Source organism: Lissotriton vulgaris, chromosome 9, assembly GCF_964263255.1.
Source record: "Lissotriton vulgaris chromosome 9, aLisVul1.2, whole genome shotgun sequence".
Classification (NCBI taxonomy): domain Eukaryota; kingdom Metazoa; phylum Chordata; class Amphibia; order Caudata; family Salamandridae; genus Lissotriton; species Lissotriton vulgaris.
In genome coordinates, this window is record NC_141697.1 from 971,881,612 (window position 1) to 971,903,594 (window position 21,983).

Below are 21,983 nucleotides of genomic sequence, written 5' to 3' on the forward strand. Positions count from 1 at the left end.
TCATGCATTCTCTTAGGTGAAGGCAGAGAACAAACCTTGCGGAAGCATTTTGGATGCATTGTATTTTGCATACAATGAATGTGGGTGTGCAAAGATCTATATAGGCAGCTGGCATAGAAAAGCTTGGAGATTATGAGCGTGAGGATGGCTTCTAGTTTATGTTGATTTGCAAGGTATGGAAGGATGTGACGTAGTGTTTTCATTGTCTGAGTTTCTGAGTGGTATTGTAATTTAGTAGGGGGTACCTCTTATGAAACGTGGGTATTGTTATTTTATGTCAGAAGTCCATGAGATTGAATTCAAACATTTAAGTATAATCAAACAGAAAACAGCAGCAAACTAAGCACATGTATAAAGCCTACAGCCAAAGGACACTAAGGTATTGCATTTGGGATACTGAGAGCGGACAACACCATTAATTAACATCAATTTATAATCCTTTAATCTACTCTAAGGCAGGCCTCAAAAGCCCAAGTTATTAGTTTTGTATGCACTAACATGCAAAGAATGTCTAAGATGTTTCACTTTGCACTTTTAGTAATGCTTCAAGATATAATCAGCTTGCATACTAAAGTTGCTTAATACTGTGGCCAAAGTTATTCAGTATTCTATGTATGCTAGTATCCAAAATATGATCGAATAGGGCACTCTAGAACACGGTCATTAGATGAATTACATTTATGTCATAATATTTATGAAGGAAGAACTTAGGGGCCGATTAGGATGGCGGACGGGTTGCCCCCGCCATACAGGCGGTGGCGATCCGTCCGCCATCAGTGCCCGTCCGCCACCTATTTCCCCCCCGCCATATTACAATGGCGGGGGGACCGCGGCAGACGGAAAGACAGTCTGCCGCTTTTCCGCCGCGGTCGCCTTGCGACCATGGCGGAAAAGGTCTAATATGGTGGCGGTGTCTATCAGACACCGCCAGCCATATTAGGATGGGCTTTGGGGAATGCCAAAGGCATACGGTCTTTGCTTTGGGGGCCCGTTGCGGGTCCCCAGGGTGAAGGGGGGGTGCACATGGGGAGTACCTATGGTACCCCCTTGCGTTTCAAAGTACAACATGGCAGGCACCGCGCAGTGCCTGTCATGTTGTGCTTTGAAACGCACAACATGCATTTTTAGCATTGCGGCGGGCAGTGCTTTCAGCACCCCCTGCCGCAATGTTAAAAATGCGGGATGCACCCGACACTGTGGCGCCCTGGACCTCCGCCATTATGGCGGATGGTCCCTTGGCACGACACGGACAAAGCACGTCCGCCATCCTAATCGGCCCCTAAGTAAGAAAATATTTGTTTTAAAAAATACAATTTCTTTCACTGGTTTGAAACTTGTATCAACACAAGTCAACTAAACATATAGTTACTCACAAACGCAAGAAACCACTGATCAAGCATTATCTCACAACCTCCAAACACACAATCAACCAGAAAGCCTCCCATTCATTATTTTCCCATTACTGGTTTTATATTAATTGGCAAGACAAGAAGTTGCAATCATACCGAAAAAGCTTAACAGGCTTAGGAGATGATAAAAAATATGTAGACCAGCAATTCTTAACCTTTTGACTTGTGTGGACCCCTACTGAGTCATTATTGGAAGATAGAGGCCCCAGCCTAAGCAATTTTGTGATTTTAACTTCAAAACAAAACACACAAAAATACTAAAACAAGTACACACCTAACTTGTTCAAATATAGAAATATATTGCTTAATTCACAATCAAATTTAGAACGTTTATTTAATGTATTAATTTTAATAACATTTAATTTTGTAAAACAGTCGCAGTCCTCGCTGAGTAGTCCTCGCGTTCCCCCAGGAGTCCTCTGACCACAGGTTAAGAACCACTGATTTAGGGGATTTTAACAAAACAATGAGAGACAGAATACCAGTCAGAAATGATCAAATACAAGGGACGGGTGTCTTTTCCAATCTACCAAAAAAGCTTGTGATTTAAAACTGGTGCCCCCATGGCAAAATCGATTTGCATTCAGTGGAAGGAAAAATTTGCCTGTAACCGTCAGCAAGCCACATTTTCATAAGAGACAGATTCTAAATAATAGATTAGTATTCCCTGCCAGATTACAAATTCATATATTCCAAAATAATCTCATGTGAAATGCAAACGGCTCACAACATTTTAGGACCCCTTTCCTTTGCTTCATGGTAACTGAGTTTTTCATTAATTTAAAACAAAAAATGGAGGACTGTAAATTACATAAATCCCAAAATTCAACCTATGTAAATTGACCACCTGTCCCATAATTGTTTGTTTTTGCATTTGTGTATTTATGTTGGTGCTTGCTTCATTATAAATACAAGGCTGCAAGTAATACCATATAAATTAGAAAAAATAGTTTGCAAGACATATACAGCCTGATTCATCATTGGGAGGTTTTGCGAGTCTGAGATAGCGAATCATAAGGAATCGCTATTCCAGACTCGCAAAACAGGATTCATGTAGGAATAGCACATTTTTTTGCGATTCCTACTGATTCCTACTGATTCCTTATTTGCGATTAGCAAATTGCTAATCGCAAAAAAATAACTCCCCATTCATTCCTAAGGGCCAAAAGGCCCAAAGGAATGAATGGGGAGTATTCCTTATTTGCGATTAGCAATTAGCTAATCGCAAATAAGATAGCGATTTAAAGGGTGCCAGGGGTGTCCCGAGGACACCCTGTAGCACCCCTTAAATGCTAATTTAAACAGGTGTTGTGCACACACATGTCCAAAGGACATGTGTGTGTGCAACATGCAACTCAGAAAAATGCTTTTAAAAGCATTTTTCTGAGTTTTCGCTATTTACCACGAGGTTTGACCTCGCGGTAAATAGCGGGCCGAAATTGCGAATTCGCAAATTTTAAATGGATGATGAATTGCATTTAAGGAATCTCAAATAGAGATTCCTTAAATGTAATTCATCGCAAAATAGCAAAATCGCTATTACCGATTTTTTGCATTTGGGATGATGAATCCCAAATGCAAAAATAGTGCTAGCAAAGGGCCAGATTCTCAGAATCTGGCCCTTTGCGAGCCGATTTCGGCTTGATGAATCAGGCTGATAATCACAACGGGTATTCAATAACTTGCTATTTCTGTTCTCAGCTTGAATGAAATCAAAAGGTTCTTTTCATTTTAAAGCTCCTTCAGTGTGTGCAGGAGACCAGTGGCTTGTGATCTTGCAGTAAACGTGTGGGACATCATTGAGACCCCCCCAACCCCCAGCACTGTAGCAATAACCTTTTAAAAAGCGGCCCTCGGGCGGTCGGCTGTTCGTGGTACTAAACCTCGCAAGAGCAGGGAGTAGGTCTTTGTGTGCAAGCGAATCACCAAACAGAAAAAGATTACTTAGTCAACCTGGTGGTCATAGACGAAACAAAGAATTGATTCTTTTGTCGGAGCAACGCTTTTTGAATTTCAGCTCACCCAACACCGATCCCCCTACCCCCCTGCCCCTAAGAGTCAGTGGTACAATCCTCACTTCCGGACTCTGTCAGATGAGTAGTTGTATTAAGTCTTCTTTTAAAAGTAGTAGCAGCAGTGTTGGATTGGGATTAGAAATCGGCCAGGGCACGCTAAATAATGTGGACCACATTTGCATATTGCCTTTCCACAAAACACTGCTTCCGCGAAGTTTTATAAACACCTAAAAACAAGTGACACCGCTTCTGCTCAGCCCGCCTGCCCCCGCTCAGTATGCACATTTTAGGCCCAGCGAGAGAATGGGAGTGACACCTCTGCCTGTTGATATAAGGGAGGTAATGTTCACCCATCTGCCTCCAGAAAGGCCATGCTGAACACACCAGACACAGCCCGAATCGACCCCCCCAGGATGCCAAAAAAGTATCCCACAGCTGAAACTTCGATACCGGCCCTTCGCCCATTGGCCGAGTGCCTGCTTTACCAATCCGACCCAGAGTAGCAGGAACGATACGTTGCCGGAAAGAAACAAAGCGATACCAAAGGGGATGATGGAAAGAGCGCTTGAGCAAATCAAACACTCCCCCCCCCCCCACCCCCCCAGTCAACTGATCTGGGTTTAATCTATCATCATTCTTTAGCTCACTCCACCACCCCAGTTCAGACATTGCCATATGCAAATCAGTCTGATCCTGTGCCTCATGGGAACAGTCCAGCCCGAACTGCCAAGCCATGTCTTCCCTGGACCGGAAACAAGCATCCTGGGACCGGTTTCGGGTTCATAACCCTCATCAACCAGGCTATCTTGAATCCAGTGGCAGAGTGAGCAAGGGACCCACGTCTGGGCATACCCTGCCAACTCAGGGCTAACAAAGCGAAACCTAAGGGGACAATGGACAGAGCGCTTGAGCATATCAAACACTCCCCCCCCCGGCAACGGATCTGGGTTTAATCTATCATCATTCTTTAGCTTACTCCACCACCCCAGTTCAGACATGGCCATATGCAAATCAGTCTGATCCTGTGCCTCATGGGAACAGTCCAGCCTGAACTGCCAAGCCATGTCTTCCCTGGACCAGAAACAAGCATCCTGGGACCTGTTTTGGGTCCATAATTATAATCAGCCAGGCTATCTTGAATCCAGTGGCAGTGTCAGGGTGTAGACTAGCGCGCCTACCCAAAAGACTACGTTTCCCAGCACTCTCTGGCAAAGACTACTTTTCCCAGAATCCCCAGCGGGATTACAGGATATCACCGGGCGGAGTCTGCCGTTGGGTGCTAGTGATTCCTGTGTTTGGAGGCTGCTGTTGTTCCTCTGCTCCGAGGGTTCCAAGTAGCCGGTTGGTTTCCAGCTAGGAAAAGTCGAGAGCCTGTATCCTGGTAACATTTGAATGCGCTGGCTGGCGCGTTCCTTTTAGCTACTTTGTATCGGCTTGTTCTTCCAAATCGGAACAACGCTGAGTGTTTGTTTTGCCTCGCGGCTGGGAGGGATTATTGAAAGAGTTTATATTTTCCTTGCACACGTTTTTGGAGGATTTCTGGGCGTGTGTGGTAAAGGACTGTGTTTTGGCTATTCAAGTGGCGGAGTGCAGGGGGGGAGTTTGGGACCTCCGCACTACCGTCACGAAGCATTGGTTTGGGGCTACCTTATTCAGAACTGGTGGATTTACAAATACCAAAGCGGAGTGCTGTAGTGAAGGAACTACGCCCTGCCGTGTTTGGTTATCTTTTTGTACTCATTGGAAGGAAGGAAAACATTTGTGCTTTCATTTCACAACAGAGTGGATCTCTTTGCTTTTCTGTTGAGCACAAGGGTGCTCATTTAATCCTGGTGCATTTCGCACATTCTTTGGAACTAATTACAAGCACATATATACACAATGGGGTATGTGGATATCAACAACAACGGCTTCTAGATAATGGAGTACTGTGGGTTGTTTCTAATACCTTCTTTTGTGTTGAGCAGGATGGAAGGAAGACGGGAGACACAGCAATAGGGTGGCATAGAGTCCATGTATTACAGGTGAATTCAGGGGTTATTGACCTAGTGAGAATTCATGAGAGTAGGTTTAAGTATTGTATTAACCTTTGTACTTTTGTTTTTCAGTTTCTTTTTCCCTGCTGCCCCTTCCTTCTTCTCTTTGTTCTTTCTGGGTTTTTTCCCTTTTGGGGTTTTTCCCTCACCGTATCATCTGAACACCCTGTGTTTATACTTCTGGGTGTTCGGAGGGTCCGGAGGTGGAGCATAGTTGCTGCATGCGGATCCTGCGGAGTGTACATCTGACAGAATCACTAGCCCAAGAATTTCACTCTGCCCGATCCGTGTGTAGCAACGATGGCGTCCATGGAGGATGTGTTACATGCTTTGGTCCTGGTACAGCAGGAATTGGCTTCCTCTAAGGCAGAGACCACTGCCTTGCGGGAAAAAGTGGAGCGTCTGAGTAGTAATCCTTTTAACGCCTCCGCTTCGTCTTCTAATGTCCAGGTCACTGTGCCTCCACCCATTCCGCTGGCTACACCTGAACGGTTTTGGGGGGACCCCCGGAAGGTACATGTGTTTATGACACAAATCCTAATGCATTTCTCATGTAAGCCGTCTTCGTTCCCCACAAACCATTCGAGGGTGGCTTTTTTGATTTCATATTTGATAGGGGATGCAGCAGATTGGGTGGTACCCTTGGTGAAACGTGACAATGCTATTCTGTCTGATTGGACAGCGTTTAAAAACGAATTTGAGAGGGTTTTTGACCGAAGAGCTACAACATTTAGTGCTGATCGGGAGTTGCTGACTTTGAGACAAGGCAGGGGAGAAATGCCGAGTGAGACAGGTGAGCGGCGGTAGCGGTAGCAGCGTTGGAGGGATCGGCAGAGGCTCCTTGCTCCCTGCCGTGAGCGCTGCCAGCACGTCAGGAGACCCTCTGAGCGCGGTCAGCTGTGCCGCAAGTGTCTGCCGATGCACGGGGGATCTCCTGAGCGTGGCTGAGTGCGGCCGTGCCGGGGGGCGTCTGTGAACGCCGCAGGAGCCGCAAGATAAGGCAGAGTCCTTCGGCGCCGAGATAAGGCACAGAGATAAGGCAGAACAGCACAGCACAGGAAGACTGCAGACTCAGCTCAGCCCAACCCTGGATAGCAAACTCTGCGCTGCCCCTGATGTGTGTGGGATAGAACGGTCTGCAATGGCTTCTCCTCGCTAAAACAGGGAAAGGACTGGAATGTTCTTTTCTCTTTTAATAAAAAGAAAGTGAAGTACTTTTGGCCTGCAGGAAGCACTGTGCTCTTCATCTGTTGTACGAAAAACATGTGTCTGAGGAGCCCTATGTGGTGCAGTGCGTGGTGAAGTCAGCAGACAGCAGGTGGTCTGTTTGGAAGCTGCACGCGCCGGCCGAGCCTACCTCTGTTTCTGGGGCTCCGCTGAGGCGCGCTGCCTGTGGGTTGTGGCTGTGAGGCGGCCGGGCTTAGCTCCGCTGCCTTCCATCATCGACTACTTCCGGCTGGCCGGGCTTGGCTCCGCCGGTCGGGAGGGGAAACAACTACAGCCTCCATCAGCCCTTGCTCCAGGACGCCTCCCCCACCATCACTGCACAGCACCAGGAGGCGCATAAAGACCCACCCACTTCCTCGTCCCGCGAGGACGCGCGCGGGACGCACCGGGCTAAGCCCGGGCAAAGGGCGGGCCCTCAGAGACCGCAGGAGACCGGACCGGGCCACCCCCCTGACATTTACTATTCTCTGCTTACCTAAGGTATTCAACCCCTCTTTGTGAACTTACATAGTAAATAGTGGGTAACAGGCCTGATGGAGGTCAAAAGTAAAAGTAGGGTGGCGGTCAAAAAAACACCTATGCACACTCGCTCAACTACAAGAAAACAAACTTTGGCGCCAACCCCTTTACCCACCTTAACTGCAATTGATAGGATGCTGCAACAAACAATTGGTGTTGTTGTTAACGCTATTGAAAGTACGGAAAGAAGATTATCATTACCAGCGAGTATGTGTTTAATAAATCAAACGTCACAAACCATTAATACACATGTTAGCGTTCCAAATGAAACAACAATGTCACATGATTCACTTCTATTGGAATCGTTTGCAGGTTTGCCAAGGTATGACTTAATTCAATCTGATGTACCACAGCTTTTAGGACCCACTGTTTCTTGTACTAGGGAGAGTAGACTGTCTATAACACCTGACCTGTCAGCCAGCATATCACCACAGCCCCTAATACCTAGTGTTGTGCCTGTAACTGATGGGGATTTGGATGGCTGTGCTACTAATTCTGTCATCCCAACTGTACAAATCAGAGATATCAGTCTGTTAAGTAGCGAAACTGACTGTGAGCCTGTACCCTCTAAAAGGAAATTAACCCAAAGTCGAAAAAGGTTAATAATAAATAAACAGACTAAAACATATAGAAGAAAAAAGAAGAGGGCCATACAAACTCTAGAAACCAATGAAAGAGAAGGTGAGATACAGCAGAACAGTGGAGGGAGACATGTAAAAGATATAAAATTACTGGAAATGCAAACTTTAAACAATGTCGAGGCAGTTAAAGAATGTCTCGAGAAAATGGTAAAAACCTACATCGCACCAGTGATGGAATCTCTAGAAATTCTAAGTAAAAAAATAGAAAACCTAGAGAAACTGGGAATAGCTAACTTGGATGTCCTAGAACAACTGGGTTCACAAGTCAGACCTCACTCAAATAATGTAAATTCTGGGAACCAGAGTAATAGTAAATCAAGTGCAGTAAATCACACTCCTAGTGTGCCCATTGTGAAGGGAAACCCGGTACCCTCTACAAGTGGAAGGCAGAGGCCAACAACCATCACTCCCAAGGTAGTACGTGGGCAAAAAGTAGATGGGGGCCAAATAAACATCAATGAACCCACCTCCACCTACAAGAGCCTACCTGTACCTAAGCGCCATATTAATAATGTCATCCCAGCCACTATTAATTTGCCACCTGATTGCAGACCATTTGTAGCGATACTCGCGAATGCCCCCAAGCTGTTGCCTAACCAATTTGAAAATCAAGAAACCTTGAAAAATAAGACCTTGTATTGGTTGGTGAAAAATTGTGGGTTCCCAATGCGAGGCGCGGAAGAGATTATAACTACACAGAGGGTAGGTTGGGTAGGGCCAAATAAAAAGGAGATAGACGGGTACTGCATAATTATAAATTTCAGGACTACAGAATGGGCGAGAGATTCGATTTTACATGCACCTATGCCATCGAATCATGAATATAACATCACACTGTTCCCACTTGATTATTTTTATAGGAACCAGTCAGGAAGACAAATCACTACACATAACTTCCAGCATCCAAGAGCGGCCTTTATCAAATATCCTAATGTTGTACCTATTTGTCCCCCCCTACTGCCTAACCTGTATGACAACTTCCTGGTCCCAACTTCTAATAGATTCCAGTTGTTCAGCTCACTTGAGGAGAATGACTGACTGAGCGATCCATCCTTGACCCCGAGTTGTGGAAGTTCTGTAACAGATGATACATCAACCTTGAAGAAAGAGCTGGGTGATGAAAGCTGTGTAAATAATATAACTGAGTCACAATTAATTTCATCAAATACTGTGCTATGTATAGGCAATGTTGTAGATAATGAATCAACTGTAACAAATGATAATGCTATTGTTACCCCGATTGCAAGCTTTGAAGCTTCACTCTTGTCTAATCACCCCGAAAATATAGGAACTAGTAATGCTGACTCTCTTGTATTTAATAGTTGGAATATAGCCGGAATTGCCTCTAAATTATCTACCCCATTTTGGGACAATTTCATCATATGTGGTTATGAAATTATTTGTTTACAAGAGACATGGCATACAGGACTAATAGAAGTTGAAGTTTACACCTCCTACAGTGTGGCAGCAGTAGCTTCCAAAGTTGGTAGAGCTAAGGGTGGCCTACTGACTTTGGTTTCAACTAAATTGACAGAATTTATTCTTGGGGAACACTCTATAGCCTGTCAGCATGCGTCTATATTGCGCCTAAAACATAGCCATGGTAGGGATCTAATTATTGTAAATTTTTATAATAATATTGTGGGCCCTAAACGAGATAAGATTGTCCTCGATGTTGAACGTGCTATTGAAGCTGCAATCATTCTCTCTAAGAACAATTTTGTAATTCTGTGGGCAGGTGACTTTAACATCCAAGCCTGCAGATATGCTCGGAAGGGGATATGTGGTCACCACGAGGATTATGTAGGGGGTGACAGTGTTTATGTTAATCATTTCCCGCACAGTAATTATGGCAGCGCACTGAATAACTTAATAGCCAAGTTCAATTTGGAATTGCTTGATTGTACAAAAAACAAAAATAATGAAATTTGTCCAACTTTTAGGGGGAGAGATGCCCATTCCAATATTGACCATATTCTGGTGTCCAGCGGCTCTATTTTCACCAATGTTTGGGTAATAGAGCAGCCTGTGAGTGATCACAACAGCATCTCTGTGGAGTTAATGGGCTGGGGTCAAAAAAGCGTTGTGAACGGTAAAGCTGTCCACGGGATTTCCGCTGAGAGACCTAATGGTACGAGAATTAAATGGATCAAAATTGACCCTAACAAACTAACAAAGGATATTATTTGTAAATGTACCAGAGAGGTTGAATACTGCCTTGCACCTAATGTGATAGCGCCTGATGTTCTCTCCAATTTTATGAAAATTACTTGCACAGTTGAAAATTCCCTGTTAAAAAGAAACAGAAGGGTTAAAAGAAACAAAACTGTGGGGTTTGACAAACATTGTGCCGAGACTCTGAAAAGATTAAAAAGTGTACTTAATGCTAAACCTAGAAATAAAGAAAGAGTCAGAGAAGAACGTATTAATTATAAACTGGCCCTGTCAACCAGGAAAAGGGAGTTACAGGACGAGGCCTGGAATAAACTTGATATGGCCGCTGTAACTAAAAACCATAAACTCTTTTGGGAAACGATAAATGGCCCATTCTTAAAGAATGAAAACATTCCGGAGGTCAGTTCCCATGTCAGCTGTCTTGCATGGATTGCACATTTCTCTGAGATTTTTAATTCTGATCTTAAATCTGATGGGTCTATCTTATGTTTTAATTGGAAGAAAATGCAGTTGTTTTTAACTTTAAATGAAGTGACAGATGCAATCAAAAATAGTAAGGGTGGTAAAGCACCCGGGCCCGATGGGGTACCAATGGACTTTTATAAACATGAAATAACATTATGGGCCCCAATCTTAACTCGTTACTTCAATGCTGCGGTGGAAGATAATTTACCACTGACATGGGGCCAATCAATTATTATACCCCTTTATAAAAAAGGATCCAGGTCAGAGGCAAGGAATTATCGTCCAATCTCTCTTTTGGACTCGACAGTTAAAATCCTTAGTCGAGTCCTATTAGTGAGATTGGAAGCCTGGGCCGAGGAGAATAACATTCTGTCCCCAGTGCAGTATGGGTTTCGTAGGGGATTAGGAACAATGGAGCAGTGCGTGAACCTGGAACTCATAGTTGGCAAGTATACCAAAGCCAAATCTGGTAATCTTTATTTATGCTTTGCTGACTTGAGTTCCGCGTTCGATCTGGTGGAACACGCACTGCTCTGGCCCATACTATTATCAATGGGCGCCCCCACTGAAATGATCCATCTGCTAGCCCGCTTGTATAGTAATTTATCAAGCAAAGTAAGGTTTGGAATAGATGGAGAGTGTACCCCTTTCTTTGAAGTTAAGAGAGGCATCCGTCAAGGATGCGTACTTGCCCCTTTACTATTTTCACTTTTTATTAACCATGTGGATACATTTCTGAAATTGATTAATGCAGATGCTCCAACTATAAATGGTAACCCCGTCCCAGTCCTTTTATATGCGGACGACGCGGTCCTCCTCTCTAGGACACATAATGGACTGCAACAACTAATTGATCAATTACATATTTTTATTAAGAACAGGAATTTGAAAATCAACAAAGGGAAGACGGTTACCATGGTTTGTGGTAAGAAACCTAGAAACCACAACCCCTTTTTTTTAGAAGGAGAGAAACTGGAACCTGTTAATAGTTTCTGCTATTTAGGCATCACCTTTTCGGGAAATGGGAAATGGATTAATGAACAAAATAGTGTCCTTTTCAAAATGGCCCGGAATACAAACTGTATATTTAGATTTGCTGCTAAACTAGGGGATCGCAGAATTCGTGAAATGCTAACCATTTTTAATGCTAGATGCATTTCCTCAGCTATATATGGAGCTGGAGTATGGGGGTATGATGTACAGTGTGCCAAATCTATCCAGGTGAGGGAGAATGTGTTTTTAAAAAGACTAATCAGTGCTCCAGTTATGGCTTCAACGGAGCTAATACATAAGGAATTAGATATGTACTATATCAATGATCTAATTGCCCTTCGTCCTCTATCCTTATGGCGCTCAATATGGGCAAAGGAGGAAACCAAGTTTACGCAGGACGTAATAACAGATTGTATCAAACTTGATCGCCGATCGAACATTCCCTGGCTGAAGCATATACATCATTGGTATAAAACATTATATGGACTGGACATTTATAATGAATTAATAATGGACCCTATTTTATCAAAGCAGGAGCTGAAGGTCTCGTTTATGAAATTTACAGAAGAGACCAGGATGGAAAAATATACTAAACAGAGTACATTCAATCTTTACCAAGAATATACTATTAATGTAGGCTTCCAATCTTATTTTGTAACAGTTAGTATTCCCTCCCATCGATTTGTTTTAAGCCGTCTCCGCCTAGGAATTGTGCATCACCTTGTGGCTTTTCCTGTGCCTAAAAAACCTGGAACTTGTGTATGCCCATGTGATGGCAAATCAAAACAGAGCACGTGTCACTTTATGTTGTCTTGTACTTTTTATACTTTTTTAAGGAAATACTATTTGAAACCCATCTTTTTAAAATATAATACGCATCATCTACAAACAGCAATGACACTAGTGTTTAACCTAGAGTCCCCAGATGTATGCTTTTATGTGGCTACTTATATTTTAAAATGTATCTCTGCAAGAAAATCAATTATTATATGAATTTCTCCAGCTGCTAAATGTACTATGCACTTTAAATTAGATGCTGCTGAATTACGTACTTGTATTTTGCACACATATGCTTGTTGGACTAATTGCTGCTACTGTACTATATTTATCGTAGGATTGGCTTATCACTTGCACTTTGTCTCATTTATCATTGTTTTTAGTTAATAGACAGTCTAGGTGCTGTTAATTGCATATGCACTTTAGAATTGCCAATTTGCACATATACTAATATAGAGACAATATTTAGCACTTTAAATTGCATATTTGCACATAATTAAAGGCCGTAGGATTGTTAAAATCTTAGCCAAACTTGAATGACCTAATGACTATGCACTATTGATACTGTTAAATGTTTCTATCATGAGCGCTATTGTGTAAGATTGTTTTTTGTGATAGCTTATTTTAGTATTGTGTTAAATTTCTTTTTATGTGTATGTTGCTATATGGTTGTATTTTTTTTACAAACCGAATAAAGCACCTTTTGAATTGATTACATATCTTACTGCTTTCAATAGACTTGTGGCGGAAGCAGAATGGCCAGAGGAAAAAAGATTGTCCCTGTTCTATCAAGGGTTACATGATGATTTGAAGGATGTAGTGGCTCAGGTGGATCCACTGCCTACTTCTTTTGTGGACATGGTAAATTTGGTGTTAAGGCTAGATAGTCGTCTTACGGATAGGGGGAGTAACAGGAGACGATGGGAAAGAGGAGCTTACAGTGGTGCAAGAAACCCGCGGAAGGTATCTGGGGGTACTGACTATCCTCCAGAACCTATGGAGATAGGAGCAATTAGAGCACCTCTGTCGAGAGAAGAGACGGAAGCCAGAAGAGTACAGGGCCTGTGCATGTACTGTGGGAAGAAGGGGCATTACGTTCGGGAATGTCCTTCTAAACCCAAGTCCTCGGGGAATGTCAGTAGGTTCAAAAAGGTTGCTGTATCTAATACAGTACAGGAAAGAGAGCAGAAGGAAGACAACACATCTAGTGTAGAAGAGGGACATGCGTGGAAACTCACATCTTTGTCCTCTCTGGGTGATGATGAAACAGAGCCGCACTTGGTGGTTGTAATGACACTAGAATACGAACTAGAAAGACGTCAGGTGATGGTAATGTTAGATTCCGGAGCGACTGGTAATTTTGTGGACAAAGGCTTGGTGAGGCGGTTAGCTTTACCTCGTGTCTCTAGAGAGACTCCTGAGGACGTGTTGGCAGTTGATGGGCAGCCATTAACATCAGGTCAGATAACGGAAAGAACAGGCGACTTGGGGTTGTCAGTGGTTTCCCATGGATATGTGCATTCTGAGGTGTTGTCTCTGAACATCATCGACGCACCTCAGTACGAAATAATTCTGGGTATGCCTTGGTTACATAAACACAACCTGGTAGTGGATTGGCAGTCGAAAACGTTTCAGTTTGTATCAGAGTATTGTAAGGATCATGTAACTCCATGCGTGTCTGCTAATGTCACAGTATTAGCCACCCCGTTTTTGGCAGCTACGGCTGCAGAAAAAAATGTCAGGCTACCAGTTGAATACTTGGCCTATAGTGACGTGTTCAGTGAGGTAAAGGCAGAAACCCTACCCCCTCACAGGGAATATGACTGTTGCATCGATTTAGTGGATGGGGCTACAATACCATCTTGTAGAGTGTACGCTTTGTCGGTGCCCGAGACCCAACACTTGAAAGAGTACATAGAGCACTATTCTCGTCTGGGGTTCATCCGACCCTCCCGCTCTCCAGCAGCTTCCCCTCTTTTTTTCATAGCGAAAGCCAACGGGGACTTAAGAGCGTGTGTGGACTATCGCGTCTTGAATAGAAACACCATCCGTAACCGTTACCCTCTTCCACTCATCTCGGTTTTAGTCGATCAGGTGAGAGAGGCCAAGATATATACCCGTTTGGACCTCCGTGGGGCGTATCACCTGGTTCGAGTGAGAGAGGGAGATGAGTGGAAGACGGCGTTCAAGACGCGATTCGGTCTGTACGAGTATTTAGTGATGCCTTTTGGGCTTTGTAATGCTCCTGCAGCATTTCAGTTTTTTATAAACGATGTCCTGAAGGAATATGTGGATCAATTTGTGGTGATGTACATTGATGACATCTTGATCTACTCACAGGATGTATCATGCCATACGAATCATGTCTGCAAAGTTTTGGACAAACTAAGGGAACATTGTTTATATGTGAAACTGAGTAAATGTGAGTTCGGGGTGCGTGAGGTGGAATTTCTGGGTGTGATCCTTAGTCCTAGCGGATATCAGATGTCTGAGAGAAAGGTACAGGCAGTGAGGGATTGGCCAGCCCCTAAGAATGTGAAAGAGGTGCAGAGCTTCCTGGGGTTCGCAAACTATTATAGGCGGTTCATTTTGCATTTTTCCCAAACCGCTGTCCCCATTACCAGGTTGTTAAGAAAAGGGAAGTCTTTTGAGTGGACTGGGGAGGCTAAGGAGGCGTTTCGAGCTTTGAAAAGTGCATTCACCACAGCACCGGTGTTAGCACATCCTGTCTTGGAACATCCATTCATAGTCGAGGCCGACGCTTCGGATGAAGCCATAGGGGCAGTTCTGTCTCAGAGAGATGTACACACAGGTCAGCTCCATCCTGTTGCTTACCTATCGAAGAAGTTGAGCTCGGCTGAGGTCAACTAGTCCATCGCGGAGAAAGAACTCTTGGCGATTAAAAAGGGTTTTCAGGAGTGGAGGCCTTATCTGTGGGGGGCTTGTCAGGCAGTGACGGTTTATACCGATCACAGAAATCTCCAATACATGTCCTCCGCCAGACATCTGACACAAAGGCAGATGCGGTGGATGCTGTTCTTTTCCGAGTACAACTTTGTGGTCACCTTTCGTCCTGGCTCAGAGAACAGGAAGGCTGATGCTCTTTCCAGACAGGAAATCCCTTAAAACAGCGTGAGGAGTAACAATCCATCATCCCTCCTAATAAGTTGGTGTGTGTGATCCGGGCCGAGCAGTTTCTGCACGACATCAAGGGCTCCAGGTCTTTGGGGTCTTGGGTCAGATGGGCGGATGACAAACCAGGCAGGAAGGTGAGACAGGGTTTGCCTTTCCAAGGGCAGTGTTTGTTTCTCCCTAATGAAGAGATTAGAAAGAAAGCTTTCAGTTGGTGTCACGAAGCTCCAGCGGCTGGACATCCAGGGATTACAAAGACTGTGGAACTGCTTAGGAGGCATTTCTGGTGGGAGTCATTGGTCAAAGACGCGACTCAATGGGTGGGAAGATGTGATACCTGTGCCAGAGCTAAGGGGGAAACCACAAAAAAGAAAGGCTGGTTGATGCCTATGTCCACGCCTGATCGACTATGGATGAACATAAGTCTGGACTTCATTACGGGTCTCCCATCTGATCGGGGAAACACCGCAGTGTTGGTGATAGTGGACAACCTAACAAAGATGGGACACTTTGTACCGTGTGTAAACCTTCCCACGGCTAGTCAAACGGCTCAGATACTGGCATCTCAAGTAATTCATTTGCATGGCATTCCGAGAGTCATTGTGTCTGATAGGGGACCACAATTCATCGCTCGCTTTTGGCGGATGTGGTGCAGTGCTTTGGGCATAGAGATAGCGCTATCTACCAGCTTCCATCCCCAAACAGATGGCCAGACGGAACGTCTAAATCAAACTTTAAAGAAATATCTGCGCTGTTACGCTAAGGAAGCACATGAGTCGTGGGTGGACTTATTGTGGATGGCGGAGTTGGCATACAACAATGCTTGGCACAGTTCCATTGGCATGTCACCGTTCAAAGCCAATTATGGTTATGATGTGCAGACCTTGCCGATCAATATCCCGGATGAATTGGGCAATCAGCCCTCGGTGAGGAAGCGTGTACTGACAATGAGGAGGGTGCATAGAGCGGTGCAGAGACATCTGTTAAAGGCCAAGGAGGTGTACAAACGATGGAAGGAAAAGCATCGCGTACCTGGTCCTCAGTTCAAGGTGGGGGATAAGGTGTGGCTTTCGACCAAATACATACTTTTCAAGATGAGAAGCATATTCCATCCGCGATTCATTGGGTCTTATCCCGTAGTGCGTCGTATCAACCCTGTTGCATACAAGCTGAAGTTGCCTAACACGTTGAGAATCCATCCCGTGTTCCATGTGCAGCTGCTAAAGAGAGCCCTTACATCGCGCAGAACAGCGCCTCCTGTCCTTGCTAGTGACGGGAACCTGGAGTACGAGGTGAGGTCTATCCGAGACTCTAAATTCCGCAGAGGGGTGCTGTGGTATCTGGTCTCGTGGAAGGGCAACGGGGCTGAGGAGGATTCATGGGAACCGGTGCATCATATCCATGCTCCTAGGGCTGTGAGGTCTTTCCATGTCAGGTTTCCTGCGAAGCCTGGGCCTAGAAGGCGCTTGGGAGGAGGGCGTTCTGTCAGGGTAGACTAGCGCGCCTACCCAAAAGACTACGTTTCCCAGCACTCTCTGGCAAAGACTACTTTTCCCAGAATCCCCGGCGGGGTTACAGGATATCACCGGGCGGAGTCTGCCGTTCAGTGCTAGTGATTCCTGTGTTTGGAGGCTGCTGTTGTTCCTCTGCTCCGAGGGTTCCAAGTAGCCGGTTGGTTTCCAGCTAGGAAAAGTCGAGAGCCTGTATCCTGGTAACATTTGAATGCGCTGGCTGGCGCGTTCCTTTTAGCTACTTTGTATCGGCTTGTTCTTCCAAATCGGAACAACGCTGAGTGTTTGTTTTTCCTCGCGGCTGCGAGGGATTATTGAAAGAGTTTATATTTTCCTTGCACACGTTTTTGGAGGATTTCCGGGCGTGTGTGGTAAAGGACTGTGTTTTGGCTATTCAAGTGGCGGAGTGCAGGGGGGGAGTTTGGGACCTCCGCACTACCGTCACGAAGCATTGGTTTGGGGCTACCTTATTCAGAACTGGTGGATTTACAAATACCAAAGCGGAGTGCTGTAGTGAAGGAACTACGCCCTGCCGTGTTTGGTTATCTTTTTGTACTCATTGGAAGGAAGGAAAACATTTGTGCTTTCATTTCACAACGGAGTGGATCTCTTTGCTTTTCTGTTGAGCACAAGGGTGCTCATTTAATCCTGGTGCATTTCGCACATTCTTTGGAACTAATTACAAGCACATATATGTACAATGGGGTATGTGGATATCAACAACAACGGCTTCTAGATAATGGAGTACTGTGGGTTGTTGCTAATACCTTCTTTTGTGTTGAGCAGGATGAAAGGAAGACGGGAGACACAGCAATAGGGTGGCGTAGAGTCCATGTATTACAGGTGAATTCAGGGGTTATTGACCTAGTGAGAATTCATGAGAGTAGGTTTAAGAATTGTATTAACCTTTGTACTTTTGTTTTTCAGTTTCTTTTTCCCTGCTGCCCCTTCCTTCTTCTCTTTGTTCTTTCTGGGTTTTTCCCCTTTTGGGGGTTTTTTCCCTCACCGTATCATCTGAACACCCTGTGTTTATACTTCAGGGTGTTCGGAGGGTCCGGAGGTGGAGCATAGTTGCTGCATGCGGATCCTGCGGAGTGTACATCTGACAGAATCACTAGCCCAAGAATTTCACTCTGCCCGATCCATGTGTAGCAACGATGGCGTCCATGGAGGATGTGTTACATGCTTTGGTCCTGGTACAGCAGGAATTGGCTTCCTCTAAGGCAGAGACCACTGCCTTGCGGGAAAAAGTGGAGCGTCTGAGTAGTAATCCTTTTAACGCCTCAGCTTCGTCTTCTAATGTCCAGGTCACTGTGCCTCCACCCATTCCGCTGGCTACACCTGAACGGTTTTCGGGGGACCCCCGGAAGGTACATGTGTTTATGACACAAATCCTAATGCATTTCTCATGTAAGCCGTCTTCGTTCCTCACAAACCATTCGAGGGTGGCTTTTTTGATTTCATATTCGATAGGGGATGCAGCAGATTGGGTGGTACCCTTGGTGAAACGTGACGATGCTATTCTGTCTGATTGGACAGCGTTTAAAAACGAATTTGAGAGGGTTTTTGACCGAAGAGCTACAACATTTAGTGCTGATCGGGAGTTGCTGACTTTGAGACAAGGCAGGGGTGAATTGATTACATATCTTACTGCTTTCAATAGACTTGTGGCGGAAGCAGAATGGCCAGAGGAAAAAAGATTGTCCCTTTTCTATCAAGGGTTACATGATGATTTGAAGGATGTAGTGGCTCAGGTGGATCCACAGCCTACTTCTTTTGTGGACATGGTAAATTTGGTGTTAAGGCTAGATAGTCATCTTACAGATAGGGGGAGTAACAGGAGATGATGGGAAAGAGGAGCTTACAGTGGTGCAAGAAACCCACGGAAGGTATCTGATTAGATCAATTAGAGCACCTCTGTCGAGAGAAGAGAGGGAAGCCAGAAGAGTACAGGGCCTGTGCATGTACTGTGGGAAGAAGGGGCATTACGTTCGGGAATGTCCTTCTAAACCCAAGTCCTCGGGGAATGTCAGTAGGTTCAAAAAGGTTGCTGTATCTAATACAGTACAGGAAAGAGAGCAGAAGGAAGACAACACATCTAGTGTAGAAGAGGGACATGCGTGGAAACTCACATCTTTGTCCTCTCTGGGTGATGATGAAACAGAGCCGCACTTGGTGGTTGTAATGACACTAGAATACGAACTAGAAAGACGTCAGGTGATGGTAATGTTAGATTCCGGAGCGACTGGTAATTTTGTGGACAAAGGCTTGGTGAGGCGGTTAGCTTTACCTCGTGTCTCTAGAGAGACTCCTGAGGACGTGTTGGCAGTTGATGGGCAGCCATTAACATCAGGTCAGATAACGGAAAGAACAGGCGACTTGGGGTTGTCAGTGGTTTCCCATGGATATGTGCATTCTGAGGTGTTGTCTCTGAACATCATCGACGCACCTCAGTACGAAATAATTTTGGGTATGCCTTGGTTACATAAACACAACCTTGTAGTGGATTGGCAGTCGAAAACGTTTCAGTTTGTATCAGAGTATTGTAAGGATCATGTAACTCCATGCATGTCTGCTAATGTCACAGTATTAGCCACCCCGTTTTTGACAGCTACGGCTGCAGAAAAAAATGTCAGGCTACCAGTTGAATACTTGGCCTATAGTGACGTGTTCAGTGAGGTAAAGGCAGAAACTCTACCCCCTCACAGGGAATATGACTGTCGCATCGATTTAATGGATGGGGCTACAATACCATCTTGTAGAGTGTACGCTTTGTCGGTGCCGAGACCCAACACTTGAAAGAGTACATAGAGCACTATTCTCGTCTGGGGTTCATCCGACCCTCCCGCTCTCCAGCAGCTTCCCCTCTTTTTTTCATAGCGAAAGCCAACGGGGACTTAAGAGCGCGTGTGGACTATCGCGTCTTGAATAGAAACACCATCCGTAACCGTTACCCTCTTCCACTCATCTCGGTTTTGCTCGATCAGGTGAGAGAGGCCAAGATATATACCCGTTTGGACCTCCGTGGGGCGTATCACCTGGTTCGAGTGAGAGAGGGAGATGAGTGGAAGACGGTGTTCAAGACGCGATTCGGTCTGTACAAGTATTTAGTGATGCCTTTTGGGCTTTGTAATGCTCCTGCAGCATTTCAGTTTTTTATAAACGATGTCCTGAAGGAATATGTGGATCAATTTGTGGTGATGTACATTGATGACATCTTGATCTACTCACAGGATGTATCATGCCATACGAATCATGTCTGCAAAGTTTTGGACAAACTAAGGGAACATTGTTTATATGTGAAACTGAGTAAATGTGAGTTTGGGGTGCGTGAGGTGGAATTTCTGGGTGTGATCCTTAGTCCTAGCGGATTACAGATGTCAGAGAGAAAGGTACAGGCAGTGAGGGATTGGCCAGCCCCTAAGAATGTGAAAGAGGTGCAGAGCTTCCTGGGGTTCGCAAACTATTATAGGCGGTTCATTTTGCATTTTTCCCAAACCGCTGTCCCCATTACCAGGTTGTTAAGAAAAGGGAAGTCTTTTGAGTGGACTGGGGAGGCTAAGTAGGCGTTTCGAGCTTTAAAAAGTGCATTCACCACAGCACCGGTGTTAGCACATCCTGTCTTGGAACATCCATTCATAGTCGAGGCCGACGCTTCGGATGAAGCCATAGGGGCAGTTCTGTCTCAGAGAGATGTACACACAGGTCAGCTCCATCCTGTTGCTTACCTATCGAAGAAGTTGAGCTCGGCTGAGGTCAACTAGTCCATCGCGGAGAAAGAACTCTTGGTGATTAAAAAGGGTTTTCAGGAGTGGAGGCCTTATCTGTGGGGGGCTTGTCAGGCAGTGACGGTTTATACCGATCACAGAAATCTCCAATACATGTCCTCCGCCAGACATCTGACACAAAGGCAGATGCGGTGGATGCTGTTCTTTTCCGAGTACAACTTTGTGGTCACCTTTCGTCCTGGCTCAGAGAACAGGAAGGCTGATGCTCTTTCCAGACAGGAAATCCCTTAAAACAGCATGAGGAGTAACAATCCATCATCCCTCCTAATAAGGTGGTGTGTGTGATCCGGGCCGAGCAGTTTCTGGACGACATCAAGGGCTCCAGGTCTTTGGGGTCTTGGGTCAGATGGGCGGCTGACAAACCAGGCAGGAAGGTGAGACAGGGTTTGCCTTTCCAAGGGGAGTGTTTGTTTCTCCCTAATGAAGAGATTAGAAAGAAAGCTTTCAGTTGGTGTCACGATGCTTTAGCGGCTGGACATCCAGGGATTACAAAGACTGTGGAACTGCTTAGGAGGCATTTCTGGTGGGAGTCATTGGTCAAAGACGCGACTCAATGGGTGGGAAGATGTGATACCTGTGCCAGAGCTAAGGGACAAACCACAAAAAAGAAAGGCTGGCTGATGCCTATGCCCACGCCTGATTGACCATGGATGAACATAAGTCTGGACTTCATTACGGGTCTCCCATCTGATCGGGGAAACACCGCAGTGTTGGTGATAGTGGACAACCTAACAAAGATGGGACACTTTGTACCGTGTGTAAACCTTCCCACGGCTAGTCAAACGGCTCAGATACTGGCATCTCAAGTAATTTGTTTGCATGGCATTCCGAGAGTCATTGTGTCTGATAGGGGACCACAATTCATCGCTCGCTTTTGGCGGATGTGGTGCAGTGCTTTGGGCATAGAGATAGCGCTATCTACCAGCTTCCATCCCCAAACAGATGGCCAGACGGAACGTCTAAATCAAACTTTAAAGAAATATCTGCGCTGTTACGCTAAGGAAGCACATGAGTCGTGGGTGGACTTATTGTGGATGGCGGAGTTGGCATACAACAATGCTTGGCACAGTTCCATTGGCATGTCACCGTTCAAAGCCAATTATGGTTATGATGTGCAGACCTTGCCGATCAATATCCCGGATGAATTGGGCAATCAGCCCTCGGTGAGGAAGCGTGTACTGACAATGAGGAGGGTGCATAGAGCGGTGCAGAGACATCTGTTAAAGGCCAAGGAGGTGTACAAACGATGGGAGGACAAGCATCGCGTACCTGGTCCTCAGTTCAAGGTGGGGGAT

General features: G+C 45.2%; 1 protein-coding gene across 1 annotated transcript; it reads left to right on the forward strand.

Moving 5' to 3' along the window:
• Positions 1-5,760: 5,760 nt before the first annotated feature.
• Positions 5,761-6,267, forward strand: LOC147692634 (protein LDOC1-like). The gene has a single exon (XM_086939543.1). The coding sequence runs from the start codon at positions 5,761-5,763 to the stop codon at positions 6,265-6,267; it is 507 nt and encodes a 168-aa protein (XP_086795669.1).
• The last annotated feature ends 15,716 nt before the right edge of the window (positions 6,268-21,983 follow it).

Coding starts and splice junctions, on each gene's coding strand:
- LOC147692634 (XM_086939543.1), top strand. CDS start 5,761: ATGGCGTCCATGGAGGATGTGTTACATGCTTTGGTCCTGGTACAGCAG.